This window comes from Anabrus simplex, chromosome 14, assembly GCF_040414725.1.
Source record: "Anabrus simplex isolate iqAnaSimp1 chromosome 14, ASM4041472v1, whole genome shotgun sequence".
Lineage (NCBI taxonomy): Eukaryota > Metazoa > Arthropoda > Insecta > Orthoptera > Tettigoniidae > Anabrus > Anabrus simplex.
In genome coordinates this window covers 22,045,775-22,071,667 of record NC_090278.1, presented here as the reverse complement: position 1 = coordinate 22,071,667, position 25,893 = coordinate 22,045,775, and the positions used below count along the sequence as shown (strand labels likewise).

The following is a 25,893-nucleotide window of genomic DNA, read 5'->3' as shown; positions in this document are numbered from 1 at the left end:
CTTTCATTTGGGCGGTGGGCATCAATTATTTCCAATTTTCTATTCAATTTGTTGATCTTGGCTTCGATAGAGCTTTTCCAGACAGATGCCTTCTTTTCTTTAGCTGTCACCATCTCATACGTCTGTTGGCATGCATACAACACATCATTCATTTCGGCGATCGTGGTTATTTGCTGTTCTACTCGTTCCGATTTTATGATTACATTCATCATTTCGAATATTTCTTGATTTATTTCCTGGCTAAATATTTTCTTAGTTCTTGTTTTTGCCTCTTTCTTCTTACAGTATTCATCAATATTTGTCAATAACGTTCGTTTCACTTTGAGGAACAAGTCTGTGTTCTTCACCATAGATGGCATTTGTATTGCATTATTTTCTTTGAGGTTATCCGTTTCACATGCATTAATATTCTGACTCTTGTGTCTGAATCGATTGTATAAATTCCTGACATCAATTTGACGAGCTCCTTGGTCAAAGCGTTGTTGAAACTCTTTGGTTATTTTCGGCCACCATCCTCGGGGCATCCTGCTAAACCGTGCATCAATCATCTGCTGCAATCTTTCGATCCATCTTACTTTGTCGCATTCTTTAATCTCATTGACTAATGTTACAAATATAAGCTCTTTGTTTTGTACTTCTGCCGTCTCGACCACGTTTGGGTCATCTTCCCCCTCTCCCTCACCTTGTTCCACAGCTGTAGATAGGATAATAACTGTATTTATGGAAGCATTCTACTGATAGCTGTTTGGCATTGGAACGTGTAGTAGTATGTTGTCAGATATGTTTTGTAATCACATTTGCAAAGAAGGACATTCCAGTCAACGTTCATTTACGTAATTACTTTTGTCATCCTGTAGATGAAATTATGTCAGTGTTTTTCATTATATCCTGATAAGATTCTTTATATTCAGGTTATTCTTCTCATTAACAGTGTACCGTATCACATGAACTTACGAAATAATTGTTAATACGTTACTTTTCTGTTAACTTCCAATCCCCTTGTATACAAACCCTTTCGGTAGGTATGCGCCATACTTTGTTTCACTATTCGAATGAGTTAACTATACGAGTTACTAACATTTATTCCACATAATACCTCCTACTCCCTAGCAGTTACGTATATAACAATTATAGTGAATATATATGCAGTTGTTTACAGTTGCTACGTTGTGAGAGAAGGGTATTAATAGGGGGATGCAATACCTTCGCAGTGCCATACCTATAACGTGTTAAAACGTCCCGCGTCAGGACATTCACTCGGTACTACCGGGTGATGACGTCACAACAACTGCTCCGCTCCGTCCCCAGCACTAATCTCTTTTAGCATACCTTATTCGTGTTATAAACTTAATGTGAAGTGTAGACTCTTGTTCCCGCGCAATTCGGTTTGTGTTTTCTCGAATTTTCTTTAGGTTACCATAATATTTCTGTAGGTTAGGTCCTTTCTATTCCTCTTCAGTGTTGACCCGGTCTTGTCTGTGATTCTATAATCTATCAGCTTCATTGTCCGTATTGATGAATTAAGAATGCAAGTATGCAGAATGAGATTTCCACCTAATCAATACTTTATTACAAAATGTTTAAAGTTATCTACATTGAAACAGTACCGGTTTCGACCTCTAAAAAGGTCATCATCAGCTGTTGGTGAACCTGCTTAATAGCGATAGTACGTAAAACATTACTGAAACTAATTTAACAAGAATGCCTTATTCTAATACAATATTACTATTAAGATATATACATATGGTACAATATGGGGCTTAGACTCGTTGGAGTTCCATTCAAAAATCTGTGCTGTTGCCAACATTATGTCAAACAATATACGTATATACACATGGTGCAATAAAGAGCTTTGGCTTGCTGGAGTTCCTTGAATGCCACATACTCCACAAATTGTATAACAGAGGTTGAAAATACAGTTCCTATAGAATAGAGGATCACTGAGGTTTCGGTGTTAAGTTGAAACGTCTTTGCAGCATGTCGGCACTGAGACCAACCGTTGTGAATACACAATCAAGGTGCTTTGTTGGGCCGCAATTTTGCGGGGAGCGTAATCGACTGAGGTTCTGTAGCTTGTTCATACTTATTGCATGAACTTGCTGATAAATACTAATTTCCAGGTTCCTTGTTGAGGCATGTCATGCTATGGATGAAGTTTTGAAATTAAAGAAAGGTTGATAGAGTCCCCTCTTCACACTTGCATTTGTGCTCAGGTAAATTCAAAATCTGAGAAAGAAAAAGGAAGTGGATTTAGAATAACTGTTAGAGAGTGCCTGCTAAATGGAAGTAGGAATTAGAATAACTGATAGAGAGTTCCTGTTAAATGGTTTGTGTGCTAAGGAGTGTGTGTTACTTACGTGTGGACTGGATATGTCTTCAAGTGTAGCCGGGAGCAGGGGGGTGAAACTCGAATTGGGCTTTTGATTCCAATCTGTAGCTAGGTTCAGGTAGTTTCAGTCTCTTTTTCTAGATGGCGCTGGAGGTCATTCATAACGTGTAAATAGTTATATACACGTTCTGTTGAAGGCACGCAAGTAAGCATGAAATGAGCGTTGTTAATAATTCAAGGCAGTTTGTCTCGAAGTGAAATATTTAAATTATTTCAAGTCTAACCTCAATCAGTGGGCACTTCTCACAAATTAATTAGTCATAAAACGTCAAGCATTGTGGAGATAATATTGCTAAATAGCATCGAATTCGACTTTACCCAATCGATTAACCTTGTTCGAACTTATATCGATTTTAATCGATAGTTCCCATGATGCTATAGTATTTGTGTTTGAATTCCAAGTGCTCATGTGCTTGTGCTGTAAATCTTAGTTCCATGTGCTTGTCTATTTGAAATATATCTTCGGCAGTCCTCCTGAAATCCTGTATTTCCTGTTTGAGTACACATCAGGGGCTGAAAGCTGAATGGTTCTATTAATGTAGTTCTACATATTGCCTGTCTCAGTGCATTTAATTGTTATTGTTATTTTCATGTGGTACTTGGAAATTGATGTGATACCCCATTGTCTTGCATATGGTGTGCTCTGTTGTCTTGCTTTCGAAGGGATTTCTTATTTGTTATAATATCAGCTTTGTGTTAATGTGTCAATCATTCATTTGAAGATAAAGCTGCTTTGAGGTGTGTGGTTATGTTCTCAGTAACATAGTATGCCATACGAACTAGGGGTATCAGATCAATATTTACAACATAGTAAGTACTTGGAAATAAAATATATGAATTACAATGTATTGGGCATAGAAGTAGTAGAACTGCATTATCATCACCGTTTTGGAGGCGCGGGGGCGTGGGGCAGGGAAAGGAGGGGGGAGGAGCCGTAAGCATACCCGGATGTGCGTCACTGCGCTATCTGTTGATAGTAATACTAAGGTATTGCACCAGAATACACACTGTGGCGCTATCTCGGAAAAGAGACTAAAACTACTAGCGCCAAGTGGCTTGGAACCGAAATTTATCATTGAGTTTCATCTCTATTCTATTCTATCCTCTTTGGCCGGGAGTGTGCTGCACCTTGTTGCGTGTGCGTCGTTTTGCTGTCGTAGCGTTCAGATCGAGTGGTGGTGGGGAGGGGGAAGCAGCTTCTGGAGGGGGTGGGGTGGAGTGAGTTGTGTCTTTTGGGTTTTGTGTGGGTTTGTGTCTGCTGATTCTTTTTAAATATGTGTCTTTTAGAATGGGAATGGCTGTGTTGAAGAGGATGTTAGTTTTATCTGTGATTTTTTTGAGGTTGGGATTAGCGTATTGGTCCATATTGATATAAAAATCTTCCATTATGTTGAGCAATGGGCCTGTGAGGTTCATATTTAGAATTTCCATATCGTTCTCGATATTAGTGAACTTATGCTTGTGTTCTTCGACATGTTGCCGTATGGATGAAAAGCGGTTATATTTAGTGGCATTGACATGTTCGCTGTAGCGAATGGAAAAGTATCTGCCGGTACGTCCGATGTAGGTGGCTTCATAATCGTTGCATTTCATTCATTCATTCATTCATTCATTCATTCATTCATTCATTCATTCATTCATTCATTTATTTCAATTAATTCCAACGAGCCTGCAGGCTCATACATAGGAATTGTACAGGACATTACATATTGGCGGGCACTTACACATCAAAATATAGTTTGTGTAAATAAGATAATTAGTAAATGGTTGAACATATAAACACATACAATATATAAAATATGTACATCATCAATATGCGGATTACAGAGAATTATTTCTGACTGTATTTACATTTACGTAACATGAAAGTTGCAAGGTACACGAATGGATTATGGAGTATTTTCATGCGGTACATTCCTGAGTGGCTGTATTTGTTGTTTTCATTGACAGATTTAGTGTTATGTAAAATGGAAGCATTATTACGTGTGGTTCTGTAAGCTATTTTTAGATTGTGTCTTCTGAAAATATTAGTTATGGGGTGGATGTGGGTGTTGTTAAAGGTAAAAAGTGCGTAGTCTTTCTTAGGTTTGTTGTTTCTACTTAATTTGGATTTCGGTTGGTGTTTTATTTTGTGAATGATATTTTTTATCATGTTTCTGCTGTATCCGTTATGCTCCGCTATTTCGTGAATTAGGTTTAGTTCCTTCTTTAATTCTTCTGGGGATAGGGGAATGCTGAAAGCTCTGTACCCTATATCATACTGTAGTATGCTGCCTTCTCGTGTGCATTGGGATGAGTGGAATCAATTTTTATGGTATTGGAGGTTTGTGTAGGTTTTCTATAGATTTTGTATGTCAAGTGGTCTTCTGTTTTGGTGATGGATAAATCAAGATAATTCAGAGTGTGATTTTTCTCGATTTCCATTGTAAATTTTATGTGTGGATCTATTTTGTTTAGCTGTTCGAGCATGTTGTTTTCGTTTGTAAACCTGCAGTCTATCACAACGAAGATATCATCTACAAACCTGCACCAGAATGATATATTTTCAATTTTGCTAATTTCTGAGTGCTCTAAGTGGTCTATGTAGATCTCGGCTGGTATTCCTGAAGCTGGTGAACCCATGGTAAGGCCTTGTTGTTTGTAGATAGTGTCGTGGAATCTAAAGTAATTATTGTTGAGGGCAAGTTCAAGTAAATTAATGAATTCATCTATTTCAAGGACACTCAGATTACTGTGATTTCTTAAATTTGATTCTATTAGTCTTGTCGTTTTCTGTATGGGTATGTTGGGGTACATGTTAGTGATATCATATGATGCTAGAGCGTGGTGTTGTTCGATTTTCAGTTGTTTGGTGATGTTGCAGAATTCTATTGAGTTTCGTACTGATTTCTGGGCTAAGAATTTGTAGTGTTTCTTGAGAAATGCTTGTATGAAGCATGATAATTTGTACGTCGGGCTTGATCTGTAATTTATGACCGGTCTCATGGGTACTTTGTCTTTGTGGATTTTAGGGTAGGATTTCGGTGACGGTAGTTTGGGGTTCATTATAGTCAGCTTCGTGGTTTCTTGTTCGTTAAGGAGAAAATGGGTGTTTTTCAGTAATGTTTTGAGATTTTTTTGGATACTGGCAGTTGCATCTTTTCGTTTAATTTGTAAGGTGTCGTCTGAGAAACACTGTTTAGTTTTATTGATGTATTCGTTTCTGTCGATGATGACTGTGGTATTACCTTTGTCTGCCTTTGTTATTAATATATTGTTATGCTTGATTTTGTCTTTGAGTTTCCTGAGTTGGATATTATCAGTTTTGCTTTTACAGTTGATGTTGTTGTTAATCTTGTTAATGTATAGCGGCAATTTCTTCTTAACCTCAATTCTGATCTCGTTGCGTGAGTCGTGAGGAACTTTATTTAGAGCATTTTCGGTTTCAGCAATGATGGTTGTGAGGTTATGGAATGTTGATGTGTTCTCCCAATTGTGTTTAGGTCCTTTGCTCAAGATATTGGTCTCTGTTTCATCAAAGTTTGTGTCTGTTAAATTCATTATGGGTGGGTGGAAGGTGTGTTCGTTTTCGTTATTGCGTTTGAAGGGGGTGATATTCTCCTGTTTGTTTTGGATTTGTGACTGAGTGCATTTAGCTGGCTGAGATACTATAATCTATCAGCCTCATTGTCCGTATTGATGAATTAAGTGTGAAGAGGGGACTCTATCAACATTTCTTTAATTTCAAAACTTCATCCATAGCATGACATGCCTCAACAAGGAACCTGGAAATTAGTATTTATCAGCAACATCATACAATAAGTATGAACAAGCTGCAGAACCTCAGTGGATTACGCTCTCCGCAAAATTGCGGCCCAACAAAGCACCTTGATTGTGTATTCACAACGGTTGGTCTCAGTGCCGACATGCTGCAAAGACATTTCAACTTAACACCGAAACCTCAGTGATCCTCTATTCTATAGGAACTGTATTTTCAACCTCTGTTATACAATTTGTGGAGTATGTGGCATTCAAGGAACTCCAGCAAGCCAAAGCCCTTTATTGCACCATATGTATATATGTATATTGTTTGAAATAATGTTGGCAACAGCACAGATTTTTGAATGGAACTCCAACGAGTCTAAGCCCCATACTGTACCATATGTATATATCTTAATAGTAATATTGTATTAGAATAAGGCATTCTTGTTAAATTAGTTTTAGTAATGTTTTACGTACTATCGCTATTAAGCAGGTTCACCAACAGCTGATGATGACCTTTTTAGAGGTCGAAACCGGTACTATTTCAATGTAGATAACTTTAAACATTTTGTAATAAAGTATTGATTAAGGCCGGTCTCCACTGTTTAACATTTAACACCAACATGTTAAATTTAACATGTTACAGTTGACATGTATATTGTGATTGTGTCTTCCAATTGACTTTGCATGTCAACTCAGAATGTTGAGTTAACACTTTTAACATGTTGGCGTGTTTTCCGCTCCAAGTGGAAAACATGTCAAGTCAATTCGTTGTTCGTGCGTTGTCGGCACAGCTTCGGCAACTTCCATGATGTTTCCATGCCAACACATAACCTAAACGATGCAAACGACGTGCTCCTCATGAAGTAGGGTTATATTTACAACACTCCGCAATACTCCTTCTCTTTGTTATAAGCTACAAATACAGTACACGCACGTGTGTCGTTCTCTCTGCACTATACTAAAATGTCAGAAATGGGGTAGAGCAAGGAGATTACTCTGGACCTAATTAATGATATAATAGAAAGGCCTTATTTGTGGGATGTCTCATCAGAGGAATACAGATATAAAGCGAAGAAAGCCGACAGTTTCCAGGAACTCGAAAATATCTATAATTGTTCCCGCGAGTAAATCGAAAAATAAAATTAAAAACTAGCGTCCCTCCGCTCCCAGTACAGTCGAGAATTGCAGAAAGTTCAGAAAAGTCGGTAGTCGGGAGCGGACGAAGTTTATACCCTGTACTACAAAGTGGTTTGCTTTTAAAGCTATGAGCAGAGTGAGGGGAGGAAATGTGCCTAATAAAACTGAATTTTTAAATCAAAACAAGAAGCAACAGTGGCAATAACAAAGGCCAATTCCTCTTCATATGAGTCCATTTAAAAATACTAGACACCATCTAAATGTATTACCATAAATTGTATGATGAACTACCTGTAGGCCTATATAAACAAAGGATGTCAAGTTTAACATGTTTATTAAGTGTGGACACAATGTTAAATGAAACAGTTTTTGACATTTAACATTTAACATGCTGATGGTGTCACCAGTTAACATTTAACATGTTGTTGTTAAATGTGAATCAGTGGAGACCGGCCTTTAGGTGGAAATCTCATTCTTCATACTTGCATTCTTAATTCATCAATATGGACAATGAAGCTGATAGATTATAGTATCTCAGCCAAACAGGCAAAGAACATTGCTTTCAGATATCAGAACCTGAAAATTAAAATAGCGAACGTGATTAAGAACATTGCCTTTCTAAGAGAATGCCTATCTAGTAACTTAGTACCGAACTTCTTCAAGAGATACAACAATAAACACAAAAACACCATCCAGACACGGAACACACAGAGAAAAACTAACAAAATATGGTTAACAGAAGAAATAAAATTCCTCTATAGGAAAAAACAATTCCTTAACACTAAACTCTATGAAACACACCTAGAAGCGTCCCATGTTTTACCGCGAAGTTTTTGGGACAACTTCCAACAAATAACCCAAGACAAAGTAACTAACCTAGCAATCCGAAAAACAGCACACATTAGATAAGAAGCTAAATGCACTCAAACAGTCACAAATCCAAAACAAACAGGAGAATATCACCCCCTTCAAACGCAATAAAGAAAACGAACACACCTTCCACCCACCCATAATGAATTTAACAGACACAAACTTTGATGAAACAGAGACCAATATCTTGAGCAAAGGACCTAAACACAATTGGGAGAACACATCAACCTTCCATAACCTCACAACCATCATTTCTGAAACCGAAAATGCTCTAAATAAAGTTCCTCACAACTCACGCAACGAGATCAGAATTGAGGTTAAGAAGAAATTGCCGCTATACATTAACAAGATTAACAACAACATCAACTGTAAAAGCAAAACTGATAATATCCAACTCAGGAAACTCAAAGACAAAATCAAGCATAACAATCTATTAATAACAAAGGCAGACAAAGGTAATACCACAGTCATCATCGACAGAAACGAATACATCAATAAAACTAAACAGTGTTTCTCAGACGGCACCTTACAAATTAAACGAAAAGATGCAACTGCCAGTATCCAAAAAAATCTCAAAACATTACTGAAAAACACCCATTTTCTCCTTAACGAACAAGAAACCACGAAGCTGACTATAATGAACCCCAAACTGCCGTCAGCGAAAGCCTACCCTAAAATCCACAAAGACAAAGTACCCATGAGACCGGTCATAAATTACAGATCAAGCCCGACGTACAAATTATCATGCTTCATACAAACATTTCTCAAGAAACACTACAAATTCTTAGCCAAGAAATCAGTACGAAACTCAATAGAATTCTGCAACATCACCAAAGAACTGAAAATCGAACAACACCACGCTCTAGCATCATATGATATCACTAACATGTACCCCAACATACCCATACAGAAAAAGACAAGACTAATAGAATCAAATTTAAGAAATCACAGTAATCTGAGTGTTCTTGAAATAGATGAATTCATTAATTTACTTGAATTGCCATCAACAATAATTACTTTAGATTCCACGACACTATCTACAAACAACAAGGCCTTCCCATGGGTTCACTAGCTTCAGGAATACTAGCCGAGATCTACATAGACCACTTAGAGCACTCAGAAATTAGCAAAATTGACAATATATCATTCTGGTGCATGTTTGTAGATGATATCTTCGTTGTTATAGACTGCAGGTTTACAAACGAAAACAACATAGTCGAACAGCTAAACAAAATAGATCCACACATAAAATTTACGATGGAAACCGAGAAAAATCACACTCTGAATTATCTTGATTTATCCATCACCAAAACAGAAGACCACTTGACATACAAAATCTATAGAAAACCTACACAAACCTCCAATACCATAAAAATTGATTCCACTCATCCCATTGCACACAAGAAGGCAGCGGACTACAGTATGATATAGGGTACAGAGCTTTCAGCATTCCCCTATCCCCAGAAGAATTAAAGAAGGAACTAAACCTAATTCATGAAATAGCGGAGCATAACGGATACAGCAGAAACATGATAAACAATATCATTCACAAAATAAAACACCAACCGAAATCCAAATTAAGTAGAAACAACAAACCTAAGAAAGACTACGCACTTTTTACCTTTAACAACACCCACTTCCACCCCATAACTAATATTTTCAAAAGACACAATCTAAAAATAGCTTACAGAACCACACGTAATAATGCTTCCATTTTACATAACACTAAATCTATCAATGAAAACAACAAATACAGCCACTCAGGAGTATACCGCATGAAATGCAACGATTGTGAAGCCAGCTACATCGGACGTACCGGCAGATGCTTTTCCATTCGCTACAGCGAACATGTCAATGCCACTAAATATAACCGCTTTTCATCCATAGGGCAACATGTCGAAGAACACAAGCATAAGTTCACTAATATCGAGAACGATATGGAAATTCTAAATATGAACCTCACAGGCCCATTGCTCAATATAATGAAAGATTTTTATATCAATATGGACCAATACGCTAATCCCAACCTCAACTTAAATGAAATCACAGATAAAACTAACATCCTCTTCAACACAGCTATTCCCATTCTAAAAGACACATATTTAAAAAGAATCAGCAGACACAAACCCACACAAAACCCAAAAGACATAACCCACTCCACCCCACCCCCTCCAGAAGCTGCTTCCCCCTCCCCACCACCTCTCAATCTGAACACTACGACGGCAACACGACGCACACGCAACAAGGTGCAGCACACTCCCGGCTACACTTGAAGACATATCCAGCCCACACGTAAGTAACACACACTCCTTAGCACACAAACCATTTAACAAGAACTCTCTATCAGTTATTCTAATTCCTACTTCCATTTAACAGGCACTCTCTATCCAGTTATTCTAATTCCAATTCCTTTTTCTTTCTCAGATTTTGAATTTACCTGAGCACAAATGCAAGTGTGAAGAGGGGACTCTATCAATCTTTCTTTAATTTCAAAAGTTCATCCATACCATGACATGCTTCAACAAGGAACCTGGAAATTAGTATTTATCAGCAACATCATACAATAAGTATGAACAAGCTACAGAACCTCAGTCGATTACGCTCTCCGCAAAATTGCGGCCCAACAAAGCACTTTGATTGTGTATTCACAACGGTTGGTCTCAGTGCCGACATGCTGCAAAGACGTTTCAACTTAACACCGAAACCTCAGTGATCCTCTGTTCTATAGGGACTGTATTTGCAACCTCTGTTATACAATTTTTGGAGTATGTGGCATTCAAGGGACTCCAGCAAGGCAAAGCTCTTTATTGCACCATATGTATATATGTATATTGTTTGACATAATGTTGGCAACAGCACAGATTTTTGAATGGAACTCCAACGAGTCTAAGCCCCATATTGTACCATATGTATATATCTTAATAGTAATATTATATTAGAATAAGGCATTCTTGTTAAATAAGTTTTAGCAATGTTTTACGTACTATCGCTATTAAGCAGGTTCACCAACAGCTGATGATGACCTTTTTAGAGGTCGAAACCGGTACTGTTTCAATGTAGATAACTTTAAACATTTTGTAATAAAGTATTGATTAGGTGGACATCTCATTCTTCATACTTGCATTGTCTGTGATTGGTAGAAAGTCGCGAAGTTTCAGTCTTGGTCTCTATGGCGTGAAGATTAGTACCATGTGTCCTTGTGTTTCTCCTGTGTTGTAGGTGTTTCGTTATATCCCATATTCTCTCCTTACATTTTATTACCTTGTACGATTCAATCTCCTTTCTTAATACTGGATTTAAGGGAACGTGGCTGGGTATACCGCTCCCAAGCGAAGCCCATTAAATTATCAAGACTAGACAAGACAAGGAGGATCACCAGGTTCTGACATCCGTGTGTCGAAATTTTACAAGGAGGATGAAAGGGGTATAATTCTCGATTTATTGCTTCACTTCCTTACATGAAGGGAGTCCGTTGGTGTGTCTCGTACGGTGCGGATCGTTCTTTGGTTGCAGTCTGGTGTTTGCCTGCGGTGACAAGTAGTGTGTGACCGTTTGGCGAGTGTGTGTCTATGTACGCTTTGGTGATGGATACTGATAGTGGAGGAGATGAGGCACCGGATCCCTCATCTAATGCCAATGTTGGTCGTGAGGAAACTGTGCCGATGCAAACCGATTTGATTAATCTCACTTCAAATATGAATTCATTACAGCAGCCTTTACAACCTCGACAGTCTAATGCCGCTCAGCCGCCTCCTCCACCTTCCCCACCTCCTGAAGAGTTGGAGGTTTATCAACAGGCTCATTTTGGTCCATTTATTGTATTTGTTGAATCAACTAAGTCGAAAAATATTGGTGGGCTACATCCTATGGCGCTTGGGCGCTTGTTTTACGATAATGATATTTTTGTGAAAGGTATAACGCCCAAAGGACGAAATAGATTATTGGTGGAATTTAGTTCCGCGATCCAAGCTAATTCCTTTCTACGTCATTCAATACTTGCAACTCACTCATTGAAAGCATATATTCCCAGTTCCAATATCTTTCGTGTTGGACTTATACGCGGTGTGGAAAAGAATGTTTCCGATTCTGACATTCTTAAATACCTCAAATCTGATGTTCGGGTCAAATCGGTCAAGCGGCTTAACCGTAAGGTTGTGGAGCCCAGTGGAGTGAACTACGTTCCTACTGGAACGGTTAAGATTGTTTTTCGCTCTCAGACTCTTCCTCAATATGTCTCTTTGTTTCAAGTGCGTTTAGAGGTTTACCCTTTCATATTTTCCCCGATTATCTGTTCAAAATGTCAGTGATATGGACACACGATTAAAAACTGTCAGGCTAAGTCACCCCGATGTGGGCATTGCGCGTTACATCACCTTACATCAGAGTGTCAGGAAAATATTCGCCGCTGTGTTCACTGTCATCAGGAACATTATTCTGGCTCATCAAACTGCCCTACTCATCAACAGCAAACTGCCCTTAAAAAGCTTATGTGTACAGAAAATCTATCCTTTTCCGAGGCGTCTGCTAGAATACCCTCGACCCAATTTGACATGTCCAATAATACCCATCTTTTTCCACCTCTTCCTTCTACTAGTTCCACTTCACCTGTGGAAACACCGAGGAAACGTAAATTTACTCAGGTGGTTATGAAAGAGCCCCGTCCCATTCCAACACCTGGTTTCGATAAGTCTGGGTATTTTAATCTCATCCGACCCACTCCTGTGTCCTCACATACCTCGGTCTTTCCATCCACTTCATCTTCATCCTCTCCGTCCCCGATTCCGTCTACGTCTCGTAATTCTCAGTGTTTACCTTCAGCTCCTTCTCAATCATCTAGTTCCCCTGTGCTACGCCAAAAGGCGCATCTCCAAAGTGGTATTCATCAACTATTTCTACAACTTATTCAATTATTAGGGGACCAGCCACACGTCGCACATACACTTTATAAGCTTCGTGACTGTGTGCACAGTATGTTCTCTTTAGATGGTACGTATCCTGCAGTGGAATGCTAGGAGTATTCCTTCTAAACGGTATGAGTTACAATTTTTGATAAATGAAATTTCCCCATTCATTATACCATTACAGGGGATTTGGTTTTCCCCATCCTCTGAGTTTTATTTAAATGGCTTTAATGTTGAACGCTGTGATGGTGTTGGTTACGGTGGTGTTGCTTTATTTATTCACCATAGTTTATCCTATCAACGTCTTCATATTTCGTATTGTCTACCCCATACATTTGTTATTGGTATCTCATATAATCGCCTTTCCATTATTAACCTTTATTGCCCTCCAGATCTTTCTATTTCTCACATTCAATGGTGTCGATTTTTGCAGCAATTTTCTTCTCATAACGAGCTTCTCCTCTTAGGGGACTTCAATCTTCATCATTCTATGTGGGGAAGCAGTAGTGATACTTCCCTGGGTTCTTATTTCCTCACTGCCTCCCAATTGTATGACTTTGTCATTTTAAACGATGGTTCTCCCACGCGCCTCACTCCCCCCGGCTCTCCTCCCAGTGCTGTGGATTTATCATTATGTCGTCCTGCAATGGCTTCGATTGTAACTTGGCACCGTCTTACTGATACACATTCTAGCGACCATTTACCTATTATTCTTACGTATGGTCTTGGTAGGTTTCCTAGTTCTTCTTCCGCTCCTACATGTATCAGTAATGTTCGCTCCCTCCGTCACTTTGATAGAGTATCTTTTATTTCTTATGTTACCCATCGTATTGAGCTTATTTCGGAAAATATTTTGTCCTTTTCTACTCTCTTTCAATTTATACAAGATTATCTCGATCTTTATCATCCCTATAAACCTATTTCTTCCCACTCTGCTCGCCCCTATTCCTTTTTACGATGGTGGGACTCAGAGTGCCATAATCTGGTTCTTAAACGACGCCGCTTATTCCGGATATATAGGAAAACATTAGCCCCCCACCATTGTTTCCGTCTTAAACAACATATTGCTTATACTAGACGAGTTTTTCTTTCTAAACGCCGTGCTGCATGGCGATCCTTTATTTCCTCCCTAAACGCTCATACTTCGTCTTCTCACTTATGGAGTGCAATTCGTTCCCTTACCCGAGCTTCTCAATACATTCCACCCTCTGTCACCCCTCCACAGATTCTATCTATCTTTCTCAACTCCCTCACTCCTGATTATGTCGTGCCCGACTTTACTATCCCCCTGTCTCCATGCTCTTCCCGCTTTTCTGTATTACTCCAACCTATACACCTTTCTGAACTTGAGGCCACCTTGTGTAATGCAAAGAGTTCGTCTCCGGGCCCTGATTATATATCATATGATATGCTCCGGATTCTCCCTCTACGTGCTAAACAAGCTTTATTAGCTCTCTATAATAATATCCTTCTCACTACTTCTGTTCCTACCTCTTGGAATGATTTTTTTTAGTGCCTATCCCCAAACCTGGTCAACTTCCAACTCATGCTAACGGCTTTCGAGGGATTGTCCTTGGTTCGTGTATCCGCAAGACGTTTTTAAAAATTCTCCTTCAACGAATCCTGTGGTCTCTTGAATATTATAATTTGGTTCCCAAATATCAATTCGCCTACTTTAAAGGTCGTTGTGCTCAAGATGCTATTAACATTTTACTTATCGATATTTTATTAGCGGAAATTCGTAAGGATTGTCTTATTGCTATTTTTTTGGACATACGAGGGGCTTTTGACCCCATACCACTTCATCTTCTCTGGACTAATCTTGCACAGAAAGGTTTTCCTGCTCATTTTCTCCACATCTTGCGTAATTTGTTTACGTATCGGAAACTTTCACTTAAATCCGCTTATTCTTCTCTTCCTGGTCGTCTATCATCTGTCGGTGTTCCTCAGGGAGACATTTTAAGTGGTCTGCTTTTCGCCCTGTATATGAGTAATCTTGAACAATTGGTTACCCAAAAAGCTCGCATTCTCTTTTATGCTGATGATATAGTTCTTTATTACTCTCATAGTAATGTCGATGTGTGTCGTCACCATATATATCAGCTAATGGAGCAAGTCATTACATGGCTTACTTTCCATGGTCTTCAACTTTCTACCTCCAAATGCTGTGCAATGTTTTTTACCTCTAAGAGTAGGTTTAACTCTGAGTCACTTGTTTTCGATTCTCATGTCATTCCTTTTTGTTCCTCCCATAAATACCTTGGTGTTATGCTAGACCGCTCGTTATCTTGGAAACATCATATTACTCAGTTACGTAATTCTTCTGATACGTATATTAAAATTCTCCAAGTGGTTACTAGACGATCATGGGGTGCTGACCCTGGCACAGCTCAGTTGTTATATTCCGCTACTATTCGCTCTAGACTCGACTACTGTGCGCATGTTATAGATACTGCGTCGGATTCTGTTATTAACCACTTAAATACTTTACAATTTAAAGCCCTGAGAACTTGTGTTGGAGCATTGTTGTCTACCCCTACTAATGCTCTCCTTGTCGAGACCGGTGAGCTCCCTCTTCCCATTCGCCGTAAAATGATAACATCTAAATATTTACTTAAAAGATTTGCTCTGGCTCAACATCCATTGCTTCCTAAATTGCAGTTATTAGATGAATATTCTCTTCTTTCACAGGCCCGCCGTCGTAAGATGCCTGCTTTGTTGTATGCATATCAATTTCTTCTTTCCTATAAAAACACTATCTTACGCACTGCTTCTTCCCCCGTTTATTCAGTAAATTTTGATTGTTTATTTTTTGTCCCTTCTATCATTATCTCCCCTACATCTTCTTTTTCCTCTTCTATTCCTGGTTCTTCGTTGACTGGCCCTCCTTTTAAGAAGCTACGTTTTGCTCTAAGTGATTCTGGCGTCCACATATATACAGACGGCTCAAAAAACTCTTCTGGCGTTGGAGCAGCGTTCTATATTGTCAATACCAATGTTGCTGAACTCTATCGTTTACCCAGTGACTTTTCTATCTACACTGCGGAAATTTTTGCTATTCGTCAAGCTCTCATGTACATTAAGCATCATTCTATACCTAACGCAGTTATTTATACGGATTCCCTCAGTGCAGTTCAGTCGCTCAAGTCATCTCATCTTTCTTTTAACTGGTATTTGTATCATGTTAAAAGTCTCATTTATACTTTGCATTAATCTGGGGTGGGTCTCACTTTTGTCTGGGTCCCTAGTCATATAGGTATCTATGGGAATGAACAGGCGGATTTATTCGCTAAGCGAGCTGTTCGTGATGGCAAATCCCTACTTCAACTTGCAGTTCCTCTACCTTATTTTTATCCAGTTCTTAAACATTATGCTTATGGTCAGTGGCAAGAAGATTGGACTAGATCAGCTTCTTATAAAGGTCGCTATTATTACAATATTCAGCCTTGTATTCCTCCCTATCCTTGGTATTTGAAGGGTAACTATTCTCGCCGTCACATTACCAACATTATTCGTCTTCGCTTTAACCATGCTCTTACTCCTCTGTATAAACATCGTTTTAACCTCTCCCCCCCTATCCTCCTGTCTATGTGGTATTCTGAGTGCTGATGTAAATCATTTATTATTCCATTGCCCTGTGTATGATTCTTTTCGTCCGGCTTTTATTTCTCGTCTTATCAGTCTTCAGAAAGCTCTCCCCACCAATGTCTCCTGCTTGCTTACCGATATGTCTCCTGCTCTAATACATGCTATCAATCAATATTTGGATGACTCTCATCTTCATTTGTAAATTACTGTCTGTTTATTGTTTGCACCGTTACATACTCCTGCTTCCACTGTTTTTTTGCTTCTACGCACTTCCTTTGTTATGTGTCGCGTTACTTAAGATGTGTACATAGACCTGATGCTCAACTGTTCTTGAGACCTTCGTAGTGAAATTCTTTGCGTGTGACCTTCGTAGTGGACTAATTGCGTGTGATTTCGCATTATAAGTGTAATATCGCGATAATAAGTGTAGGTGAAATAATAGAGCCCATAACCTCTCCGACAACAACAACAACAACAACAACAACAACAACATAATAAAGGCTTGTCGTTTGCTGCTTGTTTCATTGCACGTTGATGTTTGAAACAGGAATTTATGTCGAACCGAACGTTATGCAAGTTCGGTACCGGTATATCTGTTGTTTGCGTTCTTGTGCCCCTTTCTTTTCAAATTGTGTTGAATAATGAAATAACGTTTGTGGGAATTTTAAATAACTATAAAGAGGCATTTGAGTGACAATTAATACTAGGATGACTTAATATAGTATTTTAAATTTCGTTTGCTTTATTGTAATTCGAACGTATAAATTAACTTCCTAATTGTCTACGAGAGGACACGTGGATATACGGTTGCCTTGGCATCTGAACATGAGATATTTTTGAAACTTTAAAGTATGTGATACAAATTGATATTTAGGCTGCTGTTATTCATAGTTAATTTAATTTCAACAAACTACTGAACATAAATGTGGACAGATTGTTTAACCTTTTAACCGCCAGCCTCATACGCGGTGTCCATGTCCTAATGAGCCTAACGAGCACATTTTACCTTGCAGTAAATTATTCGTAATAACATCTGTTCAATTTATGTAAATTGGATGTGCATTTTTTTGTTTCGAAGGCAATGCTTCGGACATTTTATTGATGTAAATTAATGCACCTTTATTTTATAATTTTTTATTTTATGAAGTGACAATTCAAATGAATATTTCCTTTCTTTGAAAAAAAAAAAAAAAGGTATTTCAAGATCAAAAACCGGTAAGAAAAAAATGTTTACTATCAAAAGCTGCATTATTTTAGAGAGGTGGTTTTTCATATGCTATATATAAAAAAGAGAGCCTTATGTACAGTATTACAGTTACAATATTATTATTATTATTATTATTATTATTATTATTACTTAACGTGAAATTTTGTAATCTTACATTATATGCAAATGCTGCAGTTCCTGGTTCGTTTTAAGTAAAAAATTACTACTAATGTATATTTCACACAGACTTAACACTCTAAAATTCACTTTTTGCCTTTAAAATATGATACAAGAAATTATTTACTAATATTTACACATGTTTATTATGTGTTCTAGCAAATGTGCTTAGAAAGGCACAAAGGGTGTACACCCTTCTTACACTGTTTACAAATGTATCTGGTCTTTTTTCCATTTACCACCTTGACTAGTACTAATCTTTCTGAATACGGAACAGTTGCGTTCCTTCTTTTTGGTAAAATAGTAAGGGGTTCGTTACCCGCCTGCGGGAGCTGAATTGCCGCTTGGCCACCAAGCCACTCGGCAGCAAGTTCCTCAACTAAACTTTTTGTATATAGTCTTATTTAATCTAGTGGTGGGCAAAACCCTCGTTCGAGATACTTGAGACTGACGTCACCACTCTCGTATCTTCGAGGTCTATGTAGGGATGGACATAACTCTCGTTTGAGATACTCGAGCCTGACGTCACTATCCCGATGCATCTCGAGGCACGCTCCAATTGGACCTCAGCCAGGACGAATATGGTAGAAACAGAAATGATTAGTAGACATTGAACTCGAGCTGTTTGCATGGCTCAGTTGGCTAAATAGCATCTTGAGTATTATCCTCCGCTACGTGTTGTGGTGGTTCGAATCTTCTCTTCAAATATTTTTTGTTTGCTTTTGTTTTGTAATCAGAGTTTCAGCTACCAAACACACGCCTCTTCGTGCATAAACAACCAAATCCCTAATAGAATTAATTGTAATGTTACTAAATATACAAAATAACCAATAGATAATGAAATCTCTTCCACTTGAACACATGCAATATAAACCAATCGTAATGTAAACAAACCTGATTACCTCGTGGCCATGTCATCAAATCAGTTAGCTTTGTATCCGTATTGCACTGAAAATAGTACTCATAATAATGTTATTTGTTTTATGCCCATCCTAAATGCTAGTTCTTGATAGACGCCGGGGTGTGGGAATTATGTCCTGCTGGAAGCCAATGACATGGAGTTGTTACCTTTGAAACAGTACACTGACAGAAAATATTGAACACACTGTGATAAACTTGTACGTGTTTCGACTGAGGGTTATCCCATTACTCTGTGTTTTGTGTTGTACGTTTTGGTTATTACATATTACAGAGTTTGCTACTTTGGGTTTTGTGTTGTACGTTTTGATTGTTGAATATTTCGGGCTTTTTCTCTGTTGTGAAGGTATTTTCTCAGAAATAAGGTGTTACCGGTTCTACTCTATAATGAGCCACCAGAGACCATGGGTACCTTCTACCAATATACAAAGAAGGTTTCCCTGAACAATTTCCGAAAGTTTGTCAATGGAGTTAGGCTTCAGGTCTGATAATATTGTGGCTGGTCTTGAATGATTCTTTTCATGGAAATGATCTATTTGTTACCATACTTATATAAAAGTATTGATAGTCCAGAAGGAGACTTAACCCGAAAACGAGTCCCTTTTCAGATACATGCACACATATACCAGTATCTTTATGCTATTAGTGGTATATTTTCCTTCCTTTTCAAATGATTACACAACTTGATGCATTGTAAAAGAAATGGTTTCCATAAAATGTTAAAAATATGTCACACTCTTCATTACTATTTATTTCACATACCCAGTCCACGAACCATAGTAACTAATCAATGAAGGATAAAATGTTTTACCTAGCCGAGAATCGAACCTGGAAGCCCTTGGACCAAATGCCAGCATGTTAACCATTTCACCGTGGAAGCATACAGTGCATAAGTAAAATGCAGGAAGTACAGGTAGGTAAGTTGACAGCGAGTAGATTAAAAAGAAGTGGGCATATCATCATTAGTTGTTATAATGATGTTATTTGCTTTACATCCCACTAACTACTTATTAAGGTTTTCGGAGACTTCATTAGTTGATCAGCAGGCGTAGTATAGTCGAGGGATAACATACCGCATGCGCATAATGTCCCGATTCAAACTTCGAGATAGGATTAGGGGTCATGGACTGCATCATTTGCTCGAAATGAATCGAAAGCTCTCGATACGTTTCCCAGCACTGCCTCAAGACAAAGAGGTCATGTGCCTGACGTCAGTATACAACACCGAGAAAGCATTATGGGGCACGTACTGCATCGCTTGCTCAGAATGTATCGAGAGCTTTGCATCACGCGACCCATCACTAATTTAATCCAATACTAGTCCAAAACATGTATTATATATTATTAAAACAAATAAATTACTTGGAAAATATTTTTTCCAGAACGTCCGGTCAATCAGAATTGGCAGATAGAGGGTTAAGCTGCAAGCCTTGTTAGGAAATATAATAATCCTCCAGGTGTGAGGGCAGCTGTTTGCTCACAATATTTAAACGTTTCCAAACAATATACCCTCCCGCAGGAGATATCTGTATTAACAGCGGAGGCTTCATTGCAATCCGTCAAGCCTTATTACTGATGGTATGTGAATTTGGCCTAATTGCCACTTCAGTGATGCCTAGGCCGTCTATGACAGCTGATGGCAGAGCTGTTGAGGATCCCACCAGCGGAATCGCTAACGGACTGAACATACATTGCAACAGGATGTTTTCTTTTTCAGGTATTCCTATCATTTTGTTAATCTTGCATTATATATTGACATATTGAGAAGTGTTCCTAGAAGGGCCAGAGACTGTGATAGTGTCAGGGGGTTGGCCTACATCATAACTATATCATCGGACTTCGCGTTAAGTGTTAATGTATGAGTGTCCAGTTATTAATGACAATGGTGGTTCTCTCTTGAACCATATAATATTTTATTAGTTATATTCAAATCTGAACTTTTCATTATTTCTTGCACATACCAAAATTGTTATTAACATTGGATTCAGTATGTAAAAGTTCCTTACTAGTACATGCCATATCAGAATTTATTTTCACTTGAAGATCTGCTCTGGCTCTTTGAGCCCAAGTTGGCAGGTTTGCTCCTGGCTCAGTCCGGTGGTATGCTAAGGTGCTCAGATACATCAGCTATAGCTTTATGGGCATATAAAAGAACTCTTGTGTGACAAAATTTTGGCACCTAGGCATCAGCAAAAACCGCAAAAAGCAGTTATTTGGACGTAAAACCAATAACATTGTTATTAACACATTCATGCCCATCATCTGAGCGGCTATTTATAGGGCTCACCCAGCTATTCCAGCTGTTAGTGGCAGAGCAAACAACAACAACAACAAATTCTTTTCAAAATAAGTTCTAAACTAAACAAGATATGGAAACAAAATTTTGCACATACCTTAAAGAAGTCCTCTAGTATCTCTGTAGGGTGTGTTAGGTATGTCACTCTTTCCTGGGTGAATGGGAACACCACACTTTCCACAAAAACAGTGTGTTTCACTAATAATTTTATTTTTTAAGCACACTTTGCATCTTCAGGGGAACTTGACTATATTGATGGTGGAAACTTAGAGAGAATATGCTTTTTTCTCTTCCCATCTAACCTAAATGATGGATCCTTGGCCGGTGCCCTTTTTGGCGGCAAAATCGTGGGACGTTGACTTGGAGCTGATGAAGTAGATGGAGCTGAGATTTTGGAGAGAGGTGACAGTATTTTTATGTCGTTCACTTTTTCCCCACGTTTAAGAATTTCTTGGTGTTCCTTTAGATCTTTTGGTACACCCCTATTTGACCGTATTGTTCCACATACGGCAGTGTTCTGTTCCCGTAATTGTTTCGCTCTCACATATATTTGTGACCAGAATAGATCCCAGCTGCATAGGAATGGCTCCAGTTGAAGGTTACGCTTATCCGGGCTAACTCGGATACGGTCCATATCATGGTCATGCGCTATAGGCAAAAACTCGGATATGGGCATGAATGTGTTAATATAGAACTTTCTGACAGTTAGCTGGAGTTTGTAACAGCGTTTATTTCCCAACATTTTTCCTCGACTCATAATTCTTGAAGACTCTTTGATCAGTAATTGCAAATGGAGAATGTTACGCGCATGGCTTCAAGTCAAATACTAATGCCTACAACAGGAGAAAGTTTCCCTCATGACTTTAACATAATACCAACGCCACTGGTCACGCGATGGGAGAACCTCTCGCACAGGGTGCACGAACTCCTACGAATCCTTGTTCTGAATGGAGGAGAGGATACTTACCCTTCAAATGTGAATTACCTTACTCCTGCCAGTTATGAACTCAGCTAGAAGAGGGAACAGTCACCTATCTTGCATCACTGAGAAGTAAACTCACATACAAAATAATGTGAGGGAAAATCTCATGTAGCGACCACTTGCAGTTTAAGTTCTCACCATAATTTTAGCCCCTGAGTGAAAGTAAATGTAATTACGGAAAAAAATCGGGTCAGCCTAGCTAATCTACTTTTATATTCTTTTTACTCAGGTAGTGAACTTATGAGGACTATCCATTAACTTGCACACTCTTCTTCATTACTTCTGTTTTCTGCAGCAATTCCTTCATAAGTAAAAAAAAACAAAAAAAACATGTACCCTGAAATTTAGTACATTATTACACAACAGTGAAACATAGTACATTATTGATTTTTTGTTGTATGAAAGTGTGAGCCAATGAAAATGAAGATGTTTATCAGGAAGAACATATCTAAAGTAATTTAATCATGCTAGTGTTATTAAAACCATAAAAAATGTACAGAAAAATCTTTTACATTTAAGTTATACCAGTAAGTCTGCTAAAGCAACAACAAGGAATGGTTTAATGTGGATACTTAAGCCACAAATAAACACAGTTACATTTGAAATACAAAATGTACCTATTTAGGAATAGCTTGTTTTGGTATAGTAGCCCTGAAAGCATTGGGCTATGCACAGTCCAACCTTGCACCCCTTGCACTACCATCTACATTCATTTTGTGGTACAGGTAAATCATCAACCTGTATCTCTTTGTCTAAACAAAAGAATAGGCCCATGTTTCTGGAGAGGTGATGTATTTCTACTGTTTGAATATGGAGTAGAATAATGCGGCTAAAACCTTGCATTCAGAAGTGGTGTAACAAATAAAAATCTTGCTTGAACTGTTACTTGATATGTGATCTGGTTCCTGAGCAGCGTCTTCCTCACTGTCATCTGTTTCTGAACCCATTTCTCCCAATAAAATATCCAAGATATCACTATCATTGAGCTGGTGTGAGGACATGTTTATACAGTAACACAGCTGATGGCACGAAATGTTTGGCGCACTTTGCACCTAGCACATAGAGTTCTTTGGTAGAGGTTGCAGCAAGAAGAAACTACCCTTTTCATAGTTTCAGTTTGAACTTCCTGATAACTGCTGCATTGTAGTGGATTCTAGATAAACTACTGCCTTCAAGCAAGGGATGGGAACTGTATAGGATACGTACAGCTGCCAATAACCACATGCAAAAATCTTGCCCGTACGGTATGCAGACTCCGTCCAGAACCAGGAAGGCAGTGCACCCATATCCTGTTTAAAATGTTAGCATCTATTTCAGTTTCAGACTAAAATTTTGGTATTTCATATATTCTGGTTGTAAGTTTTCTAAACTAGATGACAGCATTTACAATCAAATATATTTAATTGAAACCATCTACTATCCTTGTAAGAATCAGACATCCAAAGTATTGCAATTAATTAACATATTTAAAATGTCTTTTGAAATATGGGACTGTCCCTCACAATTGTTACTTAAGGAATCAGTTACCACTTAAAGTGGGTGATACCATTTTATTAAAATATATTTTGCTAAAGTTCAAAGTGTTTCACTTTATATACAAATATTACTCTTTGTTTTCTGTGTTTATAGATCTTACGAAGTATGGAACAACCACAGTTTATTAAATGTGAACCAGGTTGGCAGTCGGACACTGGAGAATGCTACAACTTTGTAAGTAAGCTGTGAGCCTCATTAATGTTTCAAATTCTCCATATTAATACTTAAGTACTGAAGAATGGATCAGTAGTGATCAAAGGTTGAAATGATGGCATGAATTTCCGTAGATTTCTAGTTGCTCTTTGAAGAAAGGCACCTGAATGTTTAACATTCTCTAGCTGAAAAGCCAACGGCCGTAGCCATGTTGAAACACCGGATCCTGTGAGATCTCCGAAGGTAAGTAACATTGGGTGTGGTCAGGAGTTGGATGGGTTGCCACGCGCTGTTGGTGGGGGGTAAGGGAATGGAGGAGCGGAAAGGAACTGGCCACCCTACCGCACGTAAACTCCGGCTCAGGAACACCTCTGTGGAGGTTTGGACCTGCCTTCAGGCAGAATAACCCTTACCTACATCTAGCTGAAAAAGTAAGATTTGAAATACGGAGGCAAGTCAGATATTAACTTTGAGTGTCTTTTTTCTTAATACATTTTATTCATTAAAAGTGGTACATAATTCTGTTATGTTCAATCCAAGTCCTCTAGTGTTTGTACAGTGTATGGATACCTCTAGTAAGAAATTCTCATTTGTGCATTATACAGTATTAAATAAAAAGGAAGGATCCACCTTTTCATTACTCTGTTACTAAGTTGAACCAAATAGAAGTTACAACCTGTTCATTTGGGACCAGTTTCAACACATTTGAATTGTCATAATCAGCCAATTAGCAAAGCAGAGCAAAAATTAAATCATAATACAATGATCACAGTCAAAAAGAGTACATAGAATAATTAATACTATTTTGTGCCAAATTCCAATTTCAGTTGATGTTCATAACACAATCATCACAGTCAAAAGAGTAAAAAGATCAACACTATTTCGTGCCGAAACAATTTCAGTTAAAGTTCATAAGCATGTCGTGTCGTGTTATGCTGCATTCGCATATGAAGGCGTATTAAAGGTCATTAATGGGTTAAAGGACTTGTTCTAAGACGAAAACCTGAAGGATAACTTGTTATGAAATTGAACTTGTGATATGCCGTTATGTATTTTTGTTGCTAGGCAAGGTGTCGTAGGCATATGTTTCTTCAGCCGAAGAGTGGAAAGCGATGAAATTGACGTCTTAGGAATACTGTGTATGACTTAATTTTAACAATCAAAGGGGATTTATAAATCTTTAAAAGAATTTAAATCATTAAAAAATGAATAAAACCAAATAAAAATATTTAAAAATAGGAAGAAAATTTAAGAGAATTATGACACTCAACTTGAACAGCTTGCCGTGGTGATTGATAGAAGTATGGCAGACGATAAATAGAGAAAATAGTGGGGAATAATGAGGAGGGAAAGGAAAAACAGGGGGCGGAATATCTAAGGAAGATCATGGGGGCGTTGTGGAAGGGGCAAGTAGCATGAGAGGGTGTGGTGTAAATTGTGAAAGATTGATCAATTACTTGTAGGCTTGATGTTAGCTAAATGGAGACGAGACAATCTAAAAGGGCATTAAGCTTCTCAGCAATATCATTCAAGTTAAGGTTTGGATTGAAAAACTGGTCAAGGTTTATAAAACAATTTTCAGTTATGTCTAGGAGGGGGCCTTTATTATGAGTGCTGAGAATTTTGATATCGTGGTCTATTATAGTGAAAATTTGTTTTGTGTCAGGTATATGTTGCTTCACTGCTGAAAATCTGTTGTATTTTATTGCATTAACGTGTTCAGAGTATCGACCAGTTTGAGCTATGTAAGAAGAGTTGCAGTTGTTGCATTTAAAACGGTATACGGCTGAATTAGAAAAGACACTGGTTTCATTTAAGGGGTTGGACTTATGCAATAATTCAAGGTTTCTATTAGTACGAAAGGAATCTGTGTTGTGTTTTTGAAGACATTAGCAATAATGTAGGCATTTATATTGAATGTGGATGTGGAGTACGCAGCTGGTTTACGCTTATCTTTTAAGTGTGTTGTTTCAGGATGGTTAATAATTTGTTAAT

The 25,893-nt window shown here is 38.1% G+C and overlaps 1 protein-coding gene across 2 annotated transcripts in view; it reads left to right on the top strand.

The window, feature by feature from the left end:
- The window catches only part of LOC136885766 (zinc finger protein 211), a 196,595-nt gene that overhangs the window by 100,128 nt on the left and 70,574 nt on the right, over positions 1 to 25,893 (top strand). Inside the window, exons 1-2 of one of the 2 annotated variants that reach the window (XM_068230216.1) lie at positions 17,169 to 17,478; positions 23,839 to 23,919. In XM_068230216.1, the coding sequence (XP_068086317.1) occupies positions 23,851 to 23,919 (69 nt within the window). In that variant the 5' untranslated portion in view covers positions 17,169 to 17,478; positions 23,839 to 23,850. Of the gene's footprint in view, positions 1 to 17,168; positions 17,479 to 23,838; positions 23,920 to 25,893 lie in introns of those variants that run through there. The other variant, XM_068230215.1, reaches the window with a different exon arrangement.